Source organism: Salmo salar, chromosome ssa14, assembly GCF_905237065.1.
Source record: "Salmo salar chromosome ssa14, Ssal_v3.1, whole genome shotgun sequence".
Classification (NCBI taxonomy): Eukaryota; Metazoa; Chordata; class Actinopteri; order Salmoniformes; family Salmonidae; genus Salmo; species Salmo salar.
This window is the reverse complement of record NC_059455.1, coordinates 61,862,259-61,881,052: the sequence shown is the minus strand read 5'-3', so window position 1 is coordinate 61,881,052 and position 18,794 is coordinate 61,862,259. Positions and strand designations below refer to the sequence as shown.

Sequence of the window (18,794 nt, the reverse complement as noted above, 5' to 3'; positions counted from 1 at the left end):
CGGTCAATGAGTGTGGCATTTGGAATGGCAGTGTTTTCCGAACGAAATCACAAGACCTGTTAGCTTTGAATGATGTGTCTAATGTAGAGAACTGCAAAACTTTTTTTTCTTAAAGCATCGTTGGTTAAGGGCTAAGTAAGTAAGCATTTCACTGCAAGGTCTTTTTAAAATTTGATTTGATGTCAAGTGTTCTACATATCAGTACACTTGTAACAACCTAATAATTACGGAACTTCTATTCAATCAAATAAGCCACACGTAGCAAATAAGCCATTACATTTTTTGTTAACCAAATTCGGCACTCATTGACTGCCGTACAAGAAGAAGACAGAGTTTGGGCCAAGTTATCCCTCTTGCCTCACCTCTTCCTCTCTGGTTGAGTTCTTGGCAACCACCCCAAAGGCCTTTTAAAAAATGTTTAACTCACCTGTAAACTCCACCGACTGACATGTCACTTCAAGCTGTGCCCATAGCTTTCATCCAACCAATCACATTAGTTCTGCCCTTGAAGTGGAGCCAGAGAAGGAAGAAGTGAGACATTCCACTCCCTAATTGTTTCTGGTTCATACACAGTCAATGAACAAAGCAGACCAGACCCAGCTGCTATCGCATTGGTGCCTATGGGAGAACCACCCCTTGAGCCATGGATGGGCAATTCCAGTCCTCGGGGGCTTGAATGGTGTCACAGTAGACTGGAACTGAGACCAATTTTGTCAATCGTAAACAGCCTGAGTAAGACATCTTCATTTATCCACCATCTTTGGTGGAGCTTCCTTTAGAACAAGATTGAGGCCGGGATTCACATCTGAGCACAATTCCAGGGCTCTTTCTCAATGAAGGCCTTGACTCAATCCGGAGAGTTATTGTCCGAGGTTGTGAACAGAATGTTTGCTGAGAAGAACAGAACAAAAGGTGAACTGAAAGAGTTGAGTTTTCTGTAAGCTGATTACTGCATCTTTTCACAAGGGGAATGAAGCAGAATTGCACATGGGAAAGGATGAACAGATGATCAAGCTCAGAGCCTGAAGCAAGCCAAATACACAGACAATGTTTGCTCTTATTGGAGATTTTTTAATAACACATTTCAATATTGCAACAGCCATCTGTTTTTCTAAACAGGTAAAAATCATCAAAAAACTAACCAAAAAAAATGTTTTGTTTTAAAATTCCAAACACCCAAGTTTATTGGCAATGGCCCTAAATTCAAACGATAAAACCCCTACACAGTGAGCAGATATTTTCAACACATTGTTCTTCAAACAAATTATAAAAATAGATTGCATTTTCAAATACATATTTACAGTAAACATATTTTGTAATGGTAGAGTAAACACAGAGAGAGAGCGGGGGGGGGGGGGACGACAACAACAACGACTGATTCGCTGTAGTAAAAAGGTCCAGTTTGGTGTCTGTGTATACAGGGCTGTTGAGACAGTTTCTATATATGTGTGTGAGTCTATAGGGGTATCTTTTTAGAACATGATATGGGTTTATATATGGTGTTGAGGCAAAACAGCTACAGAGAAAGGGGGAGAGAGAAAGAGAGAATACATGGGGAAGAAACGAGAAAATATACTGGTAGTCCTTTCATACCAGATACCTCCCTATTACAAGAATCCATTTATGAACCACACTGAACCAATAAAACATTTATTGTGTACAGTGCATTCGGAAAGTATTCAGACCGCTTCACTTTTTCCAAACTTTGTTATGTTACAGCCTTATTCTAAAATTGATTAAATCGTTTTTTTCCCCCCTGATCAATCGACACACAATACCCCATAATGACAAAGGAAAAACAGGTTTTGATTTTTTTGCAAATGTATTAAAAATAAACAACGGAAATATGACATTTACATAAGTATTCAGACCCTTTACTCAGTACTTTGTTGAAGCACCTTTGGCAGCGATTACAGCCTTGAATTTTCTTGGGTATGACGCTACAAGCTTGGCACACCTGTATTTGGGGAGTTTCTCTCATTCTTCTCTGCAGATCCTCTCAAGCTCTGTCAGGTTGGATGGGGAGCGTCGCTGCACAGCTATTTTCAGGTCTCTCCAGAGATGTTCAATCGGGCTAAAGTTCGGGGCTCTGGCTGGGCCACTCAAGGACATTGAGACTTGTCCTGAAGCCACTCCTGTGTGTGCTTAGGGTCATTGTCCTGTTGAAAGGTGAACTTTCACCAAAGTCTGAGGTCCTGAGCACCTTGGAGCAGGTTTTCAACAAGGATCTCTCTGTACTTTGCTCCATTCATCTTGTCGTGGAAATTCAACACAGGGACACTGAACGTCAATATTAAATGAATCATTGTTTTATTAACAGCAAGCTGGAGAGGTCACAGTCAAACCGAGATGCATAAAGTACCGGTCTGAAGTGAGCTCCGTCGGGGCAGTCCCGTTAGATCTCATACTACTCAGACAAGCTACATTTGCATGATTTAGCTTATTCATCATTCATAATTAATTTATCATTAACGTTTGGTTCATGCATGTGACAGACCAATACTGGTTCATGCATGTGACAGACAAATACCTGTCTTCTCTCCAAGCTGAGACCTTGAAACTGAGATATCCCTTTCATTCTCAAAACAAGGTTCTGGGTGTACTAGCAAATTGCAGATACTGATAGTGAGGATTCCTCCCAGGCACATTCAATCACTTGCATGAACACAGAAATTGGTTACTAGAAAAGCACAAACGTAACATTCTCCATCACAATCTTTCCCTCGATCCTGACTAGTCTCCCAGTCCCTGCCGCTGAAAAACATCACCACAGCATGATGCTGCCACCACCATGCTTCACCGTAGGGATGGTATCGGCCAGGTGATGAGCAGTGCCTGGTTTCCTCCAGACGTGATGCTTGGCATTCAGGCCAAAGAGTTCAATCTTGGTTTCATCAGACCAGAGAATCTTGTTTCTCGTGGTCTGAGAGTCCTTTAGGTGTCTTTTGGCAAACTCCAAGTGGGCGGTCATGTGCCTTTTACAGAGGAGTGGCTTCCGTCTGGACACACACTGATTGGTGGAGTGCTGCAGAGATGGTTGTCCTTCTGGAAGGTACTCCCATCTCCACAGAGGAACTCTAGAGCTCTGTCAGAGTGACCATCGGGTTCTTGGTCATCTCCCTGACCAAGGCCCTTCTCCCCCGATTGCTCAGTTTGGCAGGGCGGCCATCTCTAGGAAGAATCTTGGTGGTTCAAAACTTTTTTTATTTAAGAATGATGGAGGCCACTGTGTTCTTGGGGACCTTCAATGCTGCAGAAATTATTTGGTACCCTTCCCCAGATCTGTGCCTCGACATAATCCTGTCTCGGAGCTTTATGGACAATTCCTTCGACCTCATGGCTCGGTTTTTGCTGACATGCACTGTCAACTGTGGGACCTTATATAGACAGGTGTGTGCCTTTCCAAATCATGTCCAATCAATTGAATTTACCACAGTTGGACCCCAATCAAGTTGTAGAAACATCAAGGATGATCAGTGGAAACAGGATGCACCTGAGCTCAATTTCAAGTCTGATAGCAAAGGATCTGTATACTTATGAAAATATGGTATCTTTTTCATTTTTTATAAATTTGCGAAGAAAAAACTGTTTTCGCTTTGTTATTTTGGGGTGTTGTGTGTAGATTGATGAGGGAAAAAAAGTATTTTATCCATTTTAAAATAAGGCTGTAACGTAACAAAATGTGGAGGGATCTGAATACTTTCCGAATGCACTGCAGCGAGCTACAAGAGTATGAGATAAATCAAAAAATGCCCCAAAACATGTTACCTACGACTAAATGTTACCTGTTTTGAAAAATACATAATACTGACAAATGGGAGTGGCTTGTGACTGCACTGTGGGGGGTTGTGGGATTTGTAGGAACATTTAGAATATGTTAAAGTGTGCAACCATGTTGTATAGCTAAGGCCCTGTGTTTTGGTTAACCACTTAACCTTTATTTTAGGCATTTTCCAGAAATGAGAATCAGACCAAAAATGAAAGCAATTGTCTGAGGATGGTGCTTGGACCATCTGACATAAAAAGAAAGGGGGGACAGTTTGACGAAAAAGCTTTAAACAAAAAGTTAAAATACAGGTCATGTGACATGATTAACCAAAACACAGGGCCCTATGCATGACAGCTTGAATTGCTGGCCGGGAAAAAACATAAATGATCACTCTACGACATTCTGAAATACTGCAATACTGCATATATAATGCAACACATCGATACCGTACATCCAGCGACACCGGACTCAAAATGTATAAGTCCTATATCAACTACTGTAGATTTGTTGACTGTATCAAAATGATTCAATACCCCAGTTTATGAGAAGAAAACAGTCGACATACTACAGTGTAAGTCCTCTTCATAATATCTTCTTCGGCACAGAACACCTTTATTCAGTAACAGAATCCCTCTAACTATAAAAAAAGAAAACTTTATGATACACACTGTAATCAAAACAAACGGAACGGCTAGGAAGGGATATGCTTGACACCAAAGGACATGTGCTTTGCAGCATCCTTAAACACAAAATTACACAAATTATTTAGTAATTTAAAAAGAAAAATCAAGTATGACCCTCGTAACCTCTTCCCGTCAGGTTGTGTGAGAGTCTGTAAACTGGAAACGCATATAAATATGAATAAATATTCGATTCGTCAGCTTGAGACTTGACCTTTATTCTTAACAGTGCAATATACCCATGTAGTGAAAATGCTTTTTAGACAGGAGAAATATATTAGCGAGACGCTACATGATACCACTGACATCCCCGGCTAAGGGACATTAGCCATTCCACACACTGAGAAAACACCAGGAGAGCAGAGCAGAGACGGTTAACGGAAAAACTTTAAAAAAGAGAAATTGTGTAACAGACGAAATAGAAATGAACAATCAAACACACGGAAATCCTTTGTTTTCGATTTACAGTTTTCTAGTTTTCGTTTTTTTAATCAATAGTTTCCTTCTGAAGGTAAGTATTTTTCCAGCCTCGTGATTGGTCGGGCTACGTATGACTTGACACGGCCTGGGCTCCGCCTCACACTGTGGGAACCAGTCACTTGATCGCACTTCAGCGGCCGGAACAGTAATGTTTTAACCATTGAACTGAGACCAGTTTTACAATTTCAGCCCTGTTTGACAGACAGAACTTTCGCCATTAGTGCCTTATCCCACTGTTCTGAGACCAGTAGTAGAGGGGCAGCCCTGTAATGGACAGTACTTCTCAACCAGGGTGGTTTTAACCTCAGTTCTGAGACCAGTGGTTCAGTAGAGTATCACTCTGCTTGATGGGACAGTTCTTCTCCATCAAGGAAATGTTATTACCCCATATTTTGAGAGCAGTGCCAGACATTTTAAATGGACAGTACTTCTCTATCAGGGTAGTTTTAAGTCTCTTTAACTACTGATCCAGGGCCAGTTGTCAGAGTGGACATCTAGTCAATTTGGGTCAGCGTGCAGACAAAAGTACGTTGATCACAAGACTGGAAGATGCCTCGCTCCAAAGGACTTAGAGAGAGGGAGGAAGAGGAGGAAGAGTGAGTGGGTGCAGTGTGGCGATATCTCTGCCGATCTCTCCATCCACTTCATGTTGTCCATCTGGATGAGAGACGAGTCTCTCCTCTGTGAAAATCCTTGTATCCATCTGTCCGTCCGTCCGCACATGTGTGTGTCAGACCTGCACCCCTCTGCCGTGCATCTGGATGACCTGGGCTCTAAGGGTCTGGATGGCAGACAGGATCTGTTTCTGGTGCTCCAGAGAGGTGATGCCTAGACTCAATACGTCTCTGTGGAGAACGACCACAGCACAAAGACATCCGTTAGACTATACCAACTCATGATACTGATGCACCAGCAACATACTTGTTTGTGCATCAACGCTCTCTCGCTCGCCCGCCCGCACACACACACACACTTAGAGCCACTTACTGGACTGTCATACGGGCCACAGACTCCAGGTAGCAGTATCCTGCCGCGGTGAAGTTGTCCTTGTAGCGCCCCATGTCCACCGCATCCAACCACTCCCCTACCGAGTTAAACGAGGGGAACGAAGGAAGAGTCCGCTCTGCCAGGGAGATGGAGGAGCCCAGAGGGAGGGTTCCTAGCTGAGGGAGGGTTCTACGGATAGAAGAAGAGAGAGAGAGAGATCAGGGAGAGAGCGAGAGATAGATTTCAGGAAGGGATGCATGAGTCTATTGTTACCATAAGTGGTAGTATTTCGAGTCTGATATCAAAACTGAGTGGGAAGTGGGAGACCTGCTTGGACGACATAAACAAACCATACCGATGCCAGCCCATGTTGGCTAGCAAAGTCTGTTACCTGTTAGCCTGTATATCAACCCTTGTTTAGCCCGTGTTAAGCATGGTTTGCAGGGGCCTATGTCCTACCTGCGTGCCAGAGTGGAGGAGCCGATGCCGTCAGGGCTGCGGATGCTCTTGCTGAGAGCTGAGTGGATCTGGCTGAAGGTGGGTCTCTCGGTCCTCTCCTTCTGCCAACAGTCCAACATCAGCTGGTGGAGGTGGGGTGGACAGTTCATAGGGGCAGGCAGGCGGAAGCCATCCTCTATCGCTTTGATCACCTAGGACGAGACGAGAGATGGCGGGAGAGAAAGGCGTGTTAACTTACAGGGAGAAATGTTGATAGTGAACGATGACTCCATCTCAGTCTAAAGTGGCTTCAGGAGATCTCCGAGAACAAAACGACACCCAAACAATCTCTTTATCCAAGGTTCTTCCAAAAGAGCTAATCCATCAAACAGATTTATCCCCATAAAGACTTCGAAATACAACACTTCAAAAAATATATTCTCCCCCTTTAAATCACCGTTTTCTAACAATGTGCTCCCTAGAAAAAGCTATTAGAAGAAAAAAGAACGTTGAAAATGTTCCACATTCACTAAAAACACTGTCCTCTTCAGTTCTGTCCTGACCTCCGATTTAACCAAACAGTGTTCATAAAGTGTTTCTTCATTGGCGGACATTTTCCATTTAATCAGAGCTAAAAAGCAAAGGGCATGTTAGGGCAGCGTGTGGGCTGGGTGAGATAATGGTGATATTATGTATTTGTTTAATGCATTAATATCTCAAGGGCTCAGCCAGCTTGGCCTTTGCCATTTCTTTTGGAGAGTTTAGTACTGTGAACATAGAGGTAGACACAAAGTCTGGATATTGAATGAGTAAGCTAGTAATTCACCGTCCTGGTTCATGTCCAAGCTGAGGGAGGGTTCATAGTAATTAATTTCAACATTTCATGGTCGTCTATTTTGTCGTTTTTTTTTGGTTCGGATTAGTGGAACGATTTAGACAGCGTATTAGCATGAACAAGCTGTTGGCTTAAGTGTGAACTTTGGGAACTCTGATTAACCCTCTATCTACTCTAATACCTTTGAATGCCATTCATGATGCGGCCTTGGATCAAAGGCACTTCGGATCAAAGGCACTCTCACTTTTCTCTTCAACAAAGTCTTACGCAACACTTTCTGCACTCTTCTGAAGTTTGGGGTTTTCTTCAAAAGCAAAAAAGAAAAGCGATCCCTCTGAAAAATTGAGAGGGAGGGGAGAAGGGAACCAAAACACACGCCCTCATCGACACAAACTGGTGGCGGCAGGATCCTAGCGATTGGACAAATCTTCTCACCCTCCTAAAATAGCTATATTCCACATTTCCTTAAAAGAGAGTGCCGCTTCCTTCCGGGATTTTAGGCTTCCTCTAAGAGCGGGGATCGTGGTGGCACTTTGGGACCGCCACCAAAAAGCGACATGGTGTCCTTAAGAGAAACAGGATTGGTCACGGAGAGGACTTATGCCGGGGACTTAGAGCCCAAAGAGACTTTTAGAGAAGCACCCGTGGCTTTCCCTCTAATAAGATCTGAGCTAGCCCAAGTCAAAAAGTTCGCACCGTTTTAGAGGGGACAGAGAAGACGGGGGGAGAGAGAGAGAGCTAGCACAAGAGAAGAGAACGTATAGGAGAAAGATGAATAGGTAGAGAAGGAAACAGCATAGGGAATGGGGTGAGGGAGGGGACAGAGATGCACATGTGGATAAACCGCAAAGGGAATGAGAGAGAGACAGAGAGAAAGAGAGAGAGCGCGAGCAACCGAGAGAGAGAAAAGTTACAGAGATGAGATGGATAAAGAGACTAGAGAGGAGAAGGTGGAGTATATAGAGAGAGAGAGCCAGTCACTCGACTCACGTCCTGGTTGCCCATGTCCCAGTAGGGTCTCTCTCCGTAGGACATGACCTCCCACATGACGATGCCAAAGCTCCAGACGTCAGACGCTGAGCTGTAGCGGTGGTACTGGATGGCCTCTGGGGCTGTCCACAACACCACACTCTTCCCCGCATGCTGAGAGAGAGAGAGAGAGAGAGAGAGAGAGAGAGAGAGAGAGAGAGAGAGAGAGAGAGAGAGAGAGAGAGAGAGAGAGAGAGAGAGAGAGAGAGAGAGAGAGAGAGAGAGAGAGAGAGAGAGAGAGAGAGAGAGTCCGAAACAGAGAGAGAGATTTTCAATTCACATGTTCAACTCCACACTCAGCTTGACACTGGACATCTTGTATGAGTACGTTTCATGTAGCCTATGTTAGAATCTACATTTAAACATCCTACTACACTATGATTATCATATATTTGCTATTTATTTATTTGATAACTGTGTCATGCATCATGATGCCCAGCCCACATGGGCTGATAAGACACTGTATTTGTTGTATACAAATAAAATGATCATACTTAGATATGCAAACATGTAAAGTACGAGTCAAAGTTTGGACACACCTACTTATTCCAGGGTTTTTCTTTATTTTTACGATTTTCTACATTGTAGAATAATAGTGAAGACATCAAAACTATGAAATAACACATATGGAATCATGTAGTAACCAATAAAGTGTTAAACAAAACATATATTTTATATATTAGATTAATTAAAGTAACCACCCTTTGCCTTGATGACAGCTTTGCAAACTCTTGGCATTCTCTCAACCAGCTGCATGAGGTAGTCACCTGGAATGCATTTCAATTAACAGGTGTGCCTTGTTAAAAGTTAATTTGTAGAATTTCTTTCCTTCTTAATGAGTTTGAGCCAATCAGTTGTGTTGTGACAAGGTAGGGGTGGTATACAGAAGATAGCCCTATTTGGTAAAAGACCAAGTCCATATTATGGCAAGAACAGCTCAAATGTAAATAACAATTTGTTCTTAACTGACTTACCTAGTTAAATAAAGGTTAAATAAGTCAATTAGTTAAAAAAAATATGCAAAGAGAAAACGACAGTCCATCATTACTTGAAGACATGAAGGTCAGTCAATCCGGAAAATGTCACGTACTTTAAAAGTTTCTTCAGGTGCAGTCGCAAAAACCATCAAGCGCTATGATGAAACTGGCTCTCATGAGGACCGCCACAGGAAAGGAGGACCCAGAGTTACCTCTAATGAATTTATACTGTGCAGCAGTGTTAACTCCTTCAGAGTTCAAGTAACAAACACATCTCAACACCAACTGTTTAGAGAAGACTGCGTCAATCAGGCCTTCATGGTCGAATTGCTAAAAAAAAAAAAAAATACTAAAGGACACCAATAAGAAGAGACTTGCTTGGACCAAGAAACACGAGCAATGGACATTAGACCGATGGAAATCTGTCCTTTGGTCTGATGAGTCCAAATTTGAGATTTTTTTTGTTCCAACCACCGTGTCTTTGTGAGACGCAGAGTATGTGAACGGATGCTCTCTGCATGTGTGGTTCTCATGTACTCCTTCAAGACTGTTGGAAAAGCATTCCTGGTGAAGATGGTTGAGAGAATGCCTTGAGTGTGCAAAGCTTTCATCAAGGCAAAGGGTGGATACTTTGAAGAATCTGAAATATAAAATAGACTTTGATTTGTTTAAAACTTTTTGGGTTACTACATGATTTCATATGTGTTATTTCATAGTTTTGATGTCTTCACTATTATTCTACATTGTAGAAAATAGTAAAACTAAAGAAAAACCCTTGAATGAGTAGGCGTGTCCAAACTTTTGACTGGTACAGTGGATGTTTTATTGTCACATACACCAGATAGGGTGCAGTGAAATGTTGTTTTACAGGGTCAGCCATAGTAGTACGTGTGCCGAATACAACAGGTGTAGAACTTACAGTGAAATGCTTACTTAAAAACGGCACTGTTTGTTAAGGTCTTTAAGTAAAAAATAGGTATTAGGTAAACAATAGATAAGTAAATAAAAATAAATAAAAACAGTAAAAAATAACAGTAGCGAGGCATTATACAGGTGGTACCGGTACAGAGTCAACGTGCGGGTGCACCGGTTAGTCGTGCTATTTGAGGTAGTATGTACATGTAGGATTAATTAAAGTGACTATGCATAGATGATAAACAGAGAGTAGCAGCAGCGTAAAAAAGGGGCTGGCGGGGGGAGCATAGTCCGGGTAGCCATTTGATTAGCTGTTCAGGAGTCTTATGGCTTGGGGGTAAAAGCTGTTGAGAAGCCTTTTGGTCCTAGACTTGGTGTTCCGGTACAGAGAGAACAGTCTATGACTGGGGTGGCTGGAGTCTTTGAAAAATGTTAAGGCCTTCCTCTGACACCGCCTGGTGTAGAGGTCCTGGATGGCAGGCAGCTTAGCCCCAGTGATGTACTGGGCTGTACACACTATCCTCTGCAGTGCCTTGCGGTCGGAGGCCGAGCAGTTGCCGTACCAGGTAGTGATGCAACCAGTCAGGATGCTCTCGATGTTGCAGCTGTAGAAGGAGGACCCATGCCTGAGGACCCATGACAAATCTTTTTAGTTTCCTGAGGGGGAATAGGCTTTGTCGTGCCCTCTTCACAACTTTCTTGGTGTGTATGGACCATTCTAGTTTGTTGTTGATGTGGACACCAAGGAACTTGAAGCTCTCAACCTGCTCCACTACAGCCCCATCGTTGAGAATGGGGGCGTGCTCAGTCCTCCTTTTCCTGTAGTCCACAATCATCTCCTTAGTCTTGGTTACGTTGAGGGATAGGTTGTTATTCTGGCACCACCCGGCCAGGTCTCTGACCTCCTCCCTATAGGCTGTCTCGTCGTTGTCGGTGATCAGGCCTACCACTGTTGTGTCGTCTGCAAACTTAATGATGGTGTTGGAGTCGTGCCTGGCCATGCAGTCATGAGTGAACAGGAAGTACAGGAGGGGACTGAGCACGCACCCCTGAGGGACCCCTGTGTTGACGATCAGCGTGGCAGATGTGTTGCCACAAGGGGGCGGCCCGTCAGGAAGTCCAGGATCCAGTTGCAGAGGGAGGTGTTTAGTCCCAGGATCCTTAGCTTAGTGATGAGCTTTGAGGGTACTATGGTGTTGAACGCTGAGCTGTAGTCAATGAATATCATTTTCACATAGGTGTTCCTTTTGTCCAGGTGGGAAAGGGCAGTGTGGAGTGCAATACAGTTTGCATCATCTGTGGATCTGTTAGAGCGGTATGCAAATTGGAGTGGGTCTAGGGTTTCTGGGATGATGGTGTTGATGTGAGCCATGACCAGCCTTTCAAAGCACTTCATGGCTACAGACGTGAGTGCTACAGGTCGGTAGTCATTTAGGGACATGGGCAACCAGTACGAGAGTAGAGTAGTCATTCCTACTGAAATGAATACAATTGAAACACAAGAAACGAAAACCGTTCAGTTATACAACTTATCTCGTCGCGACTTCCACGCTTTGGAAATACAACTGTGCCACAAGGAAAACTTATTTTCTGAATAGCCATTCAAGTTTTACTTCATCGCTACTCCAGAATAGCTCTGGTTTCTGTTGTCGCATCGTTTGAAACGCAGTTGCTCTCAAATCGTCATGTAAATTACAGTCAAATAAAATGTATCCTATACACTGCCTCATTTAAATCTAATCTTGTCGACCAAAAGAGAGTGAAAAAAGGGAGTCGGACAAAGAGAGCGAGAAGGAGAAACCACAGGGAAACACTGATTCATTATAGAAAGTATTTTAAATCAAAGTCTGCACTGCACACACACTGCACATCAGATCCAACACAACGGGGAAATACAAAATGGGCTTCTTTAAAGATGTCAATGTCATTTGAACCTATGATTTTTATAGCATTTTTTTTTTTATAAGATGGGGTTTTTAGATTTATTAGGAGTAATATATTTAACAGGAGAAGATATCAGCCTGTTCTCTCACCAGTGTGGTCTATATGGGTAAAGACTAAACACGGTAGTAAACAATATGGTTTTCAACAATGTAAATAACAGTACATATCAGTGAGTAGTCTCACCAGCGTGGTGTAGATGGCCTCTATGGGTAAAGAGTAAAGACTATAGGTAGTAATATAATATAAAAAAATAAAATAATTGTAATATATAGTACTAGTTAAAAATATACATATATGTAGTAATATACTTTTTACTAGTAATAGAATATCAGTCAGTATTCTCACCATTGCGCTGTAGATGGCCTCCATCTTGTCCTCTTGGAGGGGTCTGAAGCCAGACACCTTGCAGCCCAGGCTGGCGTTGACCAGCACCTTGTGGGCGGCCAGTCGGCGGTGGACGAAGCCCATCTCTGTCAGGTACTTCATCCCAGAGGCCACGCTCCCCAGCATGTCCATCAACTGGAGCACGGAGAGCTGGCCCTCGTGCTTCTAGAGAGGGGGAGGAGGGTGAGGAGGGGAGGGAGGGAGGGAGGGGAGGGAGGGAGGGAGGGGGGGGGGGTCGATAGTGGGTTAAGGACCATAGAGATGCAATATAATACATTGCAGTTCCAACGGAGAACAAACTCCATTATGAAGGATTAACATGATGGTTAGTTATGTGGCTTATAAGGATACACAATATGCCCCGGGATTTATTTTATACCAACCATCTTACGTAACGTTTGGAAACTACACCAGGAGTCATGCTGAGGTAAACACTGTTACAAGAGCACACAAAGACACAGTATGCACACACTCTTACCCTGAGGAAGGAGTCCAGGGGCCCGTTGGACATGCTCTCCAACACAATCATCATGGTGTTACCTACACACACACACACACACACACACACACACACACACACACACACACACACACACACACACACACACACACACACACACACACACACACACACACACACACACACACACACACACACGTTGTTATTATTATAGTCCAGCTGGCTTGGGGACAGCAGTGGTTATGCACTGCCATTCTTCACCTACTAAGCTGGAGAGGAGCAAGATGGCTTGTGTGCTGCTCTCTCTTATTCACACCAGGTTTAGTGACCACACACACTTCTCACACTCGCTGAGCGCAGGTGGCCAGAGTGTATCAAAACAGTGAAGGGAGAGAAGACCGAAACCTGAGAGGGGGAAAAAGAGAGGACAGTAGGAGTAGGCACTGGGGTAGGAATGAGGGAACGGGAGAGGGGAAAGAACACACAAAAATTAGAAGAAGAGGGGACAGAAAGAGCGCTGGGATAAGGAGGGAGAGACGGTGAGGGAGAGAGAGAGAGAGCAGCCAGCTGAGGAGAAAAGGATGCCACTCCATTAGAAAGACAGGAAGCAGTGACTCCCTTAGCGACCAGGTAGTGTGTGTGTGTGTGTGTGTGTGTGCGTCAGACAGAGATGGAGCAGAGTAACATGGAAACCAAGCACACACACACACACACACACACACACACACACACACACACACACACACACACACACACACACACACACACACACACACACACACACACACACACACACACACACACACACACACACACACACACACATCTTGCTGGCTGTGATCTAAGTGCCTTATAAATGCACACTATCAGCCTCCCTCAGGCACCCTCTATCCCAAACAGACAGACAGGACTAAAACATTACCCCATCACTCTGGTCTACCACATCATACGTCCACGTTATCATGCAACACTAACATACAGCACTACCGCTTCACTAAATCACTATCATTACTCTGGCTGACTACTCTATCACGCTTCACTACAAGACTAGCTACCTCTTCTTTTCTACCAGACCAACTATCCTGCTGATCCAACCCTCCCCTCCAACATACTACACTAGCACACACTACCCGGTACCCTACACCACTCCCCTATCATGTCCCACCACCTCCCCCTGGTGCCCCCTGCTGGACGTTTAGCAAGCAGCACGTCTCTGTCTCGCTAATGACCCTCGCTGTAGCGCCGGAGCCCTCTGATGGAGGGATGGAGGGAGAGGTGGTGGGGGCTGACAGGTGGGCTGTGGGGGTGGAAGGTGGTCGAATGGCGGGCTAGTGGGGCGTAAGCAACGCAATGCAGGTGATTTGCAATCCGAGGGCGGTGTGTGTGTGCGCGCTTGGGTGTGTGACAGTTTGAATGAGTGTGTATGCACACCTGTGTGTGAGCGTGCACCCGCGTGAGGTGGCGGGGAAGATTAGAGTGGGTTTCAGAGTCCTGCTGTGTCTCTAGCACCAATTACCGTTCCCAACACATCTGCTGCAGTCCTACGGTGCACAGTGTGTGTTCAGGCAGGCAGGCACCAGTCCCATCCAATCCCATTCCTTCCAACGCTGGTTCTACCTCATCTGCCCCTCTGAAACATTACCCCTCTGAAACGCTCCTCACCTCCCTTTCCTTCCTCCTGTCCTTTTCCCCCTCTCCCTTCTCTGCTGGACTTCAACTGCTGTCCGTCTGTCAATGAGTAATCGTTTGGGGTTTGTGCGGTCTGTTCAGTAAATGTTCCCCCGTCAGACAGTTGCCCCCTATAAAGCATAGTAAATAGGAACTAGGTGTAAACGCATAGGGACTAAGGGTTCATTTGAGAGTTCGGTAACGAGCTCACCGCTGGTGATGACCCCCTCCAGACGGACGATGTTGGAGTGGTCAAACTGTCCCAGTATCCCGGCCTCGCTGAGGAAGGAGCGCCTCTGTTTCTCTGAGCAGCCGGCCCTCAGCGTCTTGATGGCCACCGGAAGCTCCCGCTTGCTGGGCAGCTTGAGACAGCCACGGCACACCTCCCCGAAGTCACCTGCAGGTGGAGACACAGAGACGGGGTTAGATAGCGGACTGCAGTGCTGGTCCATCAGAGAGAGGTGGGGGTGAGTAAGAGATGAGGAGAGAGAGAGAGAGAGAAAGAGAAAGAAGGAGATAAAAAACAGGGTAAACAGGGAGGGGAGATAGAGGAGTGAAAATTGGCAAAGATAAAATACAGAAGTACAAAGAAAGAGAATATGAGAGTATATGAAAGCCAAAGCACTGTCTCAGTACCTGTGTGGACAATTCTCTCTATCTTGATGCTGGAGTTGTCTAGCTCTTTGGCAAAGGTGAGGACAGCCTGCACCAGGTCCTCACACGTCTCTGGGTCTATGTAGGTCCTCCGGGTCGGGATCTTAACTGTGGGACGCGGACGGTAACGCAAGATTACAACCTGCAACAGTCTACCACAACACCACAGAAACGACAAGCTAGTCCTATTCGTGAATCACAAAACCGTATTTAAAGGCACGCAAAACACATCCCGACATAAGCGGTAATCCGGTGTCGTCCTTCGTTTGACAGCCACTGTATGGATGGTGTTTTAAAATCGGAATCCATCGTTTGTCCCGCACCACCTTCTCACCTACTGCGCTACTTGGGAAAAAAGGGAATCAACCACATCACTGCAAGTCTTATTTGTACAGCTCACGTTTCCTGGAGACAGTAGCTTAGTTCAAGGGGTTTGTCTCTTATGACTTCAGAACTGTTGAGCAAAAACAATAATAATATTCACTAGTAACTAGGGCAGGAAATAATTGTCAGGAAAGAGAAAATCCTGAGGTAAAAGCCTTTGAGTGTCACTTTGTTATCAGTTTCTAACCTCACAAGGCATCCTAAAAACTCTACCTGCAACAAAGGAAGTGATATTCGGTTCCTATCCCACAAGTATCTGTGAACCCACTATATGTCTGTCTTGTAAACTCTTTGCTTTCTAACCTGTAATCCATTATGAAAGGTGTAAAGTTAAAATGATTTGATCTGAACATGCTCCCTTGTAGGGCAAAGCACCTTGTGCAAATGGCTCAGTGACTTTTAGTCACTAGTGATAAATGATGTTCTCTACCCTAAGTCCATTACTAGTCACTAAACCCTATTCGACCCTGACTAGCCCCTCAGCCTTTAACGACTATGTGGCCCATGACCAATGAATGTACACTCTAGCCAATACACTGTTACCACTAGCCAATGGACTTTTCAATACCTATACCTAACCTTTGACCTCTTACGCAGTCACCCCCGCAGTACAAGACAAGTTCCGGGATGAAGTTGCCCTTAGAAACAGATCAGGATGAACCTCAAATTGGACTTCTACTCACTACTTCATTATTCTGAGGATTCAGAACCAGTGGTACTTAGGCCCTACTTCTACCTAAGAAGCCGTGCCTTCCCAGAAGCCTTTGGGCCAGACTGGTTCTGAAATGTGATTACAACTCTAAATCGACCAGGTCTCGACTCACTGTCTCATAAAAGCTTATTGATCACACACACACACACACACACACACACACACACACACACACACACACACACACACACACACACACACACACACACACACACACACACACACACACACACACACACACACAGTCTGATTGCAGAGAAAATGAAAGCTACTCCATTCCAGCTGGCCAGTGTTAAGTGGAAGGATCGAATATCCTCTTTTCCAGAGCGATGGGTTTTGTAACCACACAACAGCCCATTGGAGGAGATGTTACATTTATTTAAAGCAGACCAAACCCACTTTGATTCATTTTTCTCTCTCTCTCTCTCCCTCACTCCCTCCCTGCTTGGGCTTTTTGTGTAGCTGATTCGTTTCAGGGTTAACCGTGTCTTTGTCACAAGCGATTGGGTGGGGGGGGGGAATTAACGGATATTAACACCGCATGACTGCACGAGAGACACACACACATGAAGGCATGCACACACACACACACACACACACACACACACACACACACACACACACACACACACACACACACACACACACACACACACACACACACACACACAGATGTAATTAGACCCACCGATGGGGGAGGAAACAACTTCATGTTATAACTGATGTGTTAGATGGGCAGCAACATACAGTACAGCATGCTAGAGCAGTGTTGTCCAGGACTACACTACTGTTGGGGATGCTCGAGGTCCAGGGTAGGAAAACACTGTGCTGGAGGGGCTCCCGAGAGACTGTAAATGTATTGTTATCAAGGGGGAGGTGGGGGAGCGAGTATGTGTGTCAGCGTGTGTGTGTTTTTCGCTTATACTGTGTGTAGATGTCTGTCTGCATTTGTTCACGTCTGAGAGAAAGTGTGTGTGAGCTCGTCAGCTGATGGCGTGTCATTTTCCGGGCATATTTCATTCCCAGTGCACGCATGCACACACGCACGCACGCACACACACGCACGCACGCACACACACACACGCGCACGCACACACACACACACACAGGAAAAATGTCAAACCGCCCACAATCTGTCAAACAAAGGCCTTCAAAAAGGTTGATGGAAATACAGAGACACGGGCAACTCTAAAAGTTTGCGACAAACATTAAAATCCTTCCTTCTCGGGGGGGGGGACGGCAAATCATCTGACTGGCCCCCACTCTCTGTCTTCTTACTCCTCCTTCGTTGTCATTGTTCCATCTATCAATTCCCTTCTCCCCGTTCCCCCTCTCATCCTCCTCCATCCCTCCATCCCTATTTATTTCCATCTCTCTCCATCACATTCCGCCTCACACACCATCTAATGGACTGGAGCAGTGTGTTCAGTGTAGCCTGAACACACACACACACACACACACACACACACACACACACACACACACACACACACACACACACACACACACACACACACACACACACACACACACACACACACACACACACACACACACACACACACACACGTGGAATGAAGCATTAATGGCCACACACAAGTTAATACTTCACAAGTAATCTCTCTCTCTGTCACATGTATGCAGGCAACACACACACACACACACACACACACACACACACACACACACACACACACACAGATTCCTCCTCCATCCATAGAGTGCAGACTCAACACACACACACACACATACAGAGAGGGAGAGTGTGTCGCCACAGTTACTCACATTGGAAGTAGAGTTCTTCATCCCCCTCTTGACTGGCCTTGCTGTATCCACATTGTCTGCAGGAAGGGAACAAACAAAGCCACACAGACGTAAAACATCACTAACGATACAAAAATCGATTGATACAAGTCTTCAATCCCTCTTGGAAATGAGAATAGGTTTCTGGACATCAGTGAATTGGAACTTGGATCAATGGTAGAGCCCCCTGTTGTTCAGTGGAACTGGCTGGACAAAACTCACTTCTGAAACTGGCCATCTACTGTGGAAATCAAACCTGCTTTGTTTGAGTGGACACACATGGGCAAACACTCATAGTTTGCACATTTGCACAGGCACACACTCCTGCATAAATACACCCCCCCCCCACCTAAACCCCCAAACACACGCTCATCTTGTTCTAATGAGCTGTACACACTTCCTGTCACATTGCTCATCTTGTGCCTCCACAGGGGGTCCTAAAGTAGTAAAGTAGAGAGTCTGTCTAATTGGTGGGGCTTTCCAACTCAAGAGAGAGAGTTCAGGGCCTTCCTCTTAACCCTCCTGTTGTGTCCCGGTCGAATTGGAACAAGTTTTTTCTCTGAAAAATGTAGTTCATTTAACCTGATTGTCATAAGGTTCCATGACTTTGTCCACACAGGGCATCTGAACACACAAAACACATTTAGATGATTTTCATAACATTTTGGGTGTTTT

The 18,794-nt window shown here is 44.9% G+C and overlaps 1 protein-coding gene across 1 annotated transcript in view; it reads right to left on the bottom strand.

Annotated features, from left to right (window-relative positions):
* Nucleotides 1-3,394: 3,394 nt before the first annotated feature.
* Nucleotides 3,395-18,794, bottom strand: part of LOC106570040 (ephrin type-A receptor 7) — a 170,890-nt gene continuing 155,490 nt past the window's right edge. Inside the window, exons 9-17 of the mRNA XM_014141966.2 lie at nt 18,102-18,157; nt 15,203-15,328; nt 14,778-14,963; nt 12,917-12,978; nt 12,400-12,603; nt 8,180-8,332; nt 6,376-6,566; nt 5,917-6,105; nt 3,395-5,774 (exon numbers count right to left, since the gene is read on the bottom strand). Of these exons, the coding sequence (XP_013997441.1) occupies nt 5,660-5,774; nt 5,917-6,105; nt 6,376-6,566; nt 8,180-8,332; nt 12,400-12,603; nt 12,917-12,978; nt 14,778-14,963; nt 15,203-15,328; nt 18,102-18,157 (1,282 nt within the window). The 3' untranslated portion in view covers nt 3,395-5,659. The remainder of the gene's footprint in view (nt 5,775-5,916; nt 6,106-6,375; nt 6,567-8,179; nt 8,333-12,399; nt 12,604-12,916; nt 12,979-14,777; nt 14,964-15,202; nt 15,329-18,101; nt 18,158-18,794) is intronic.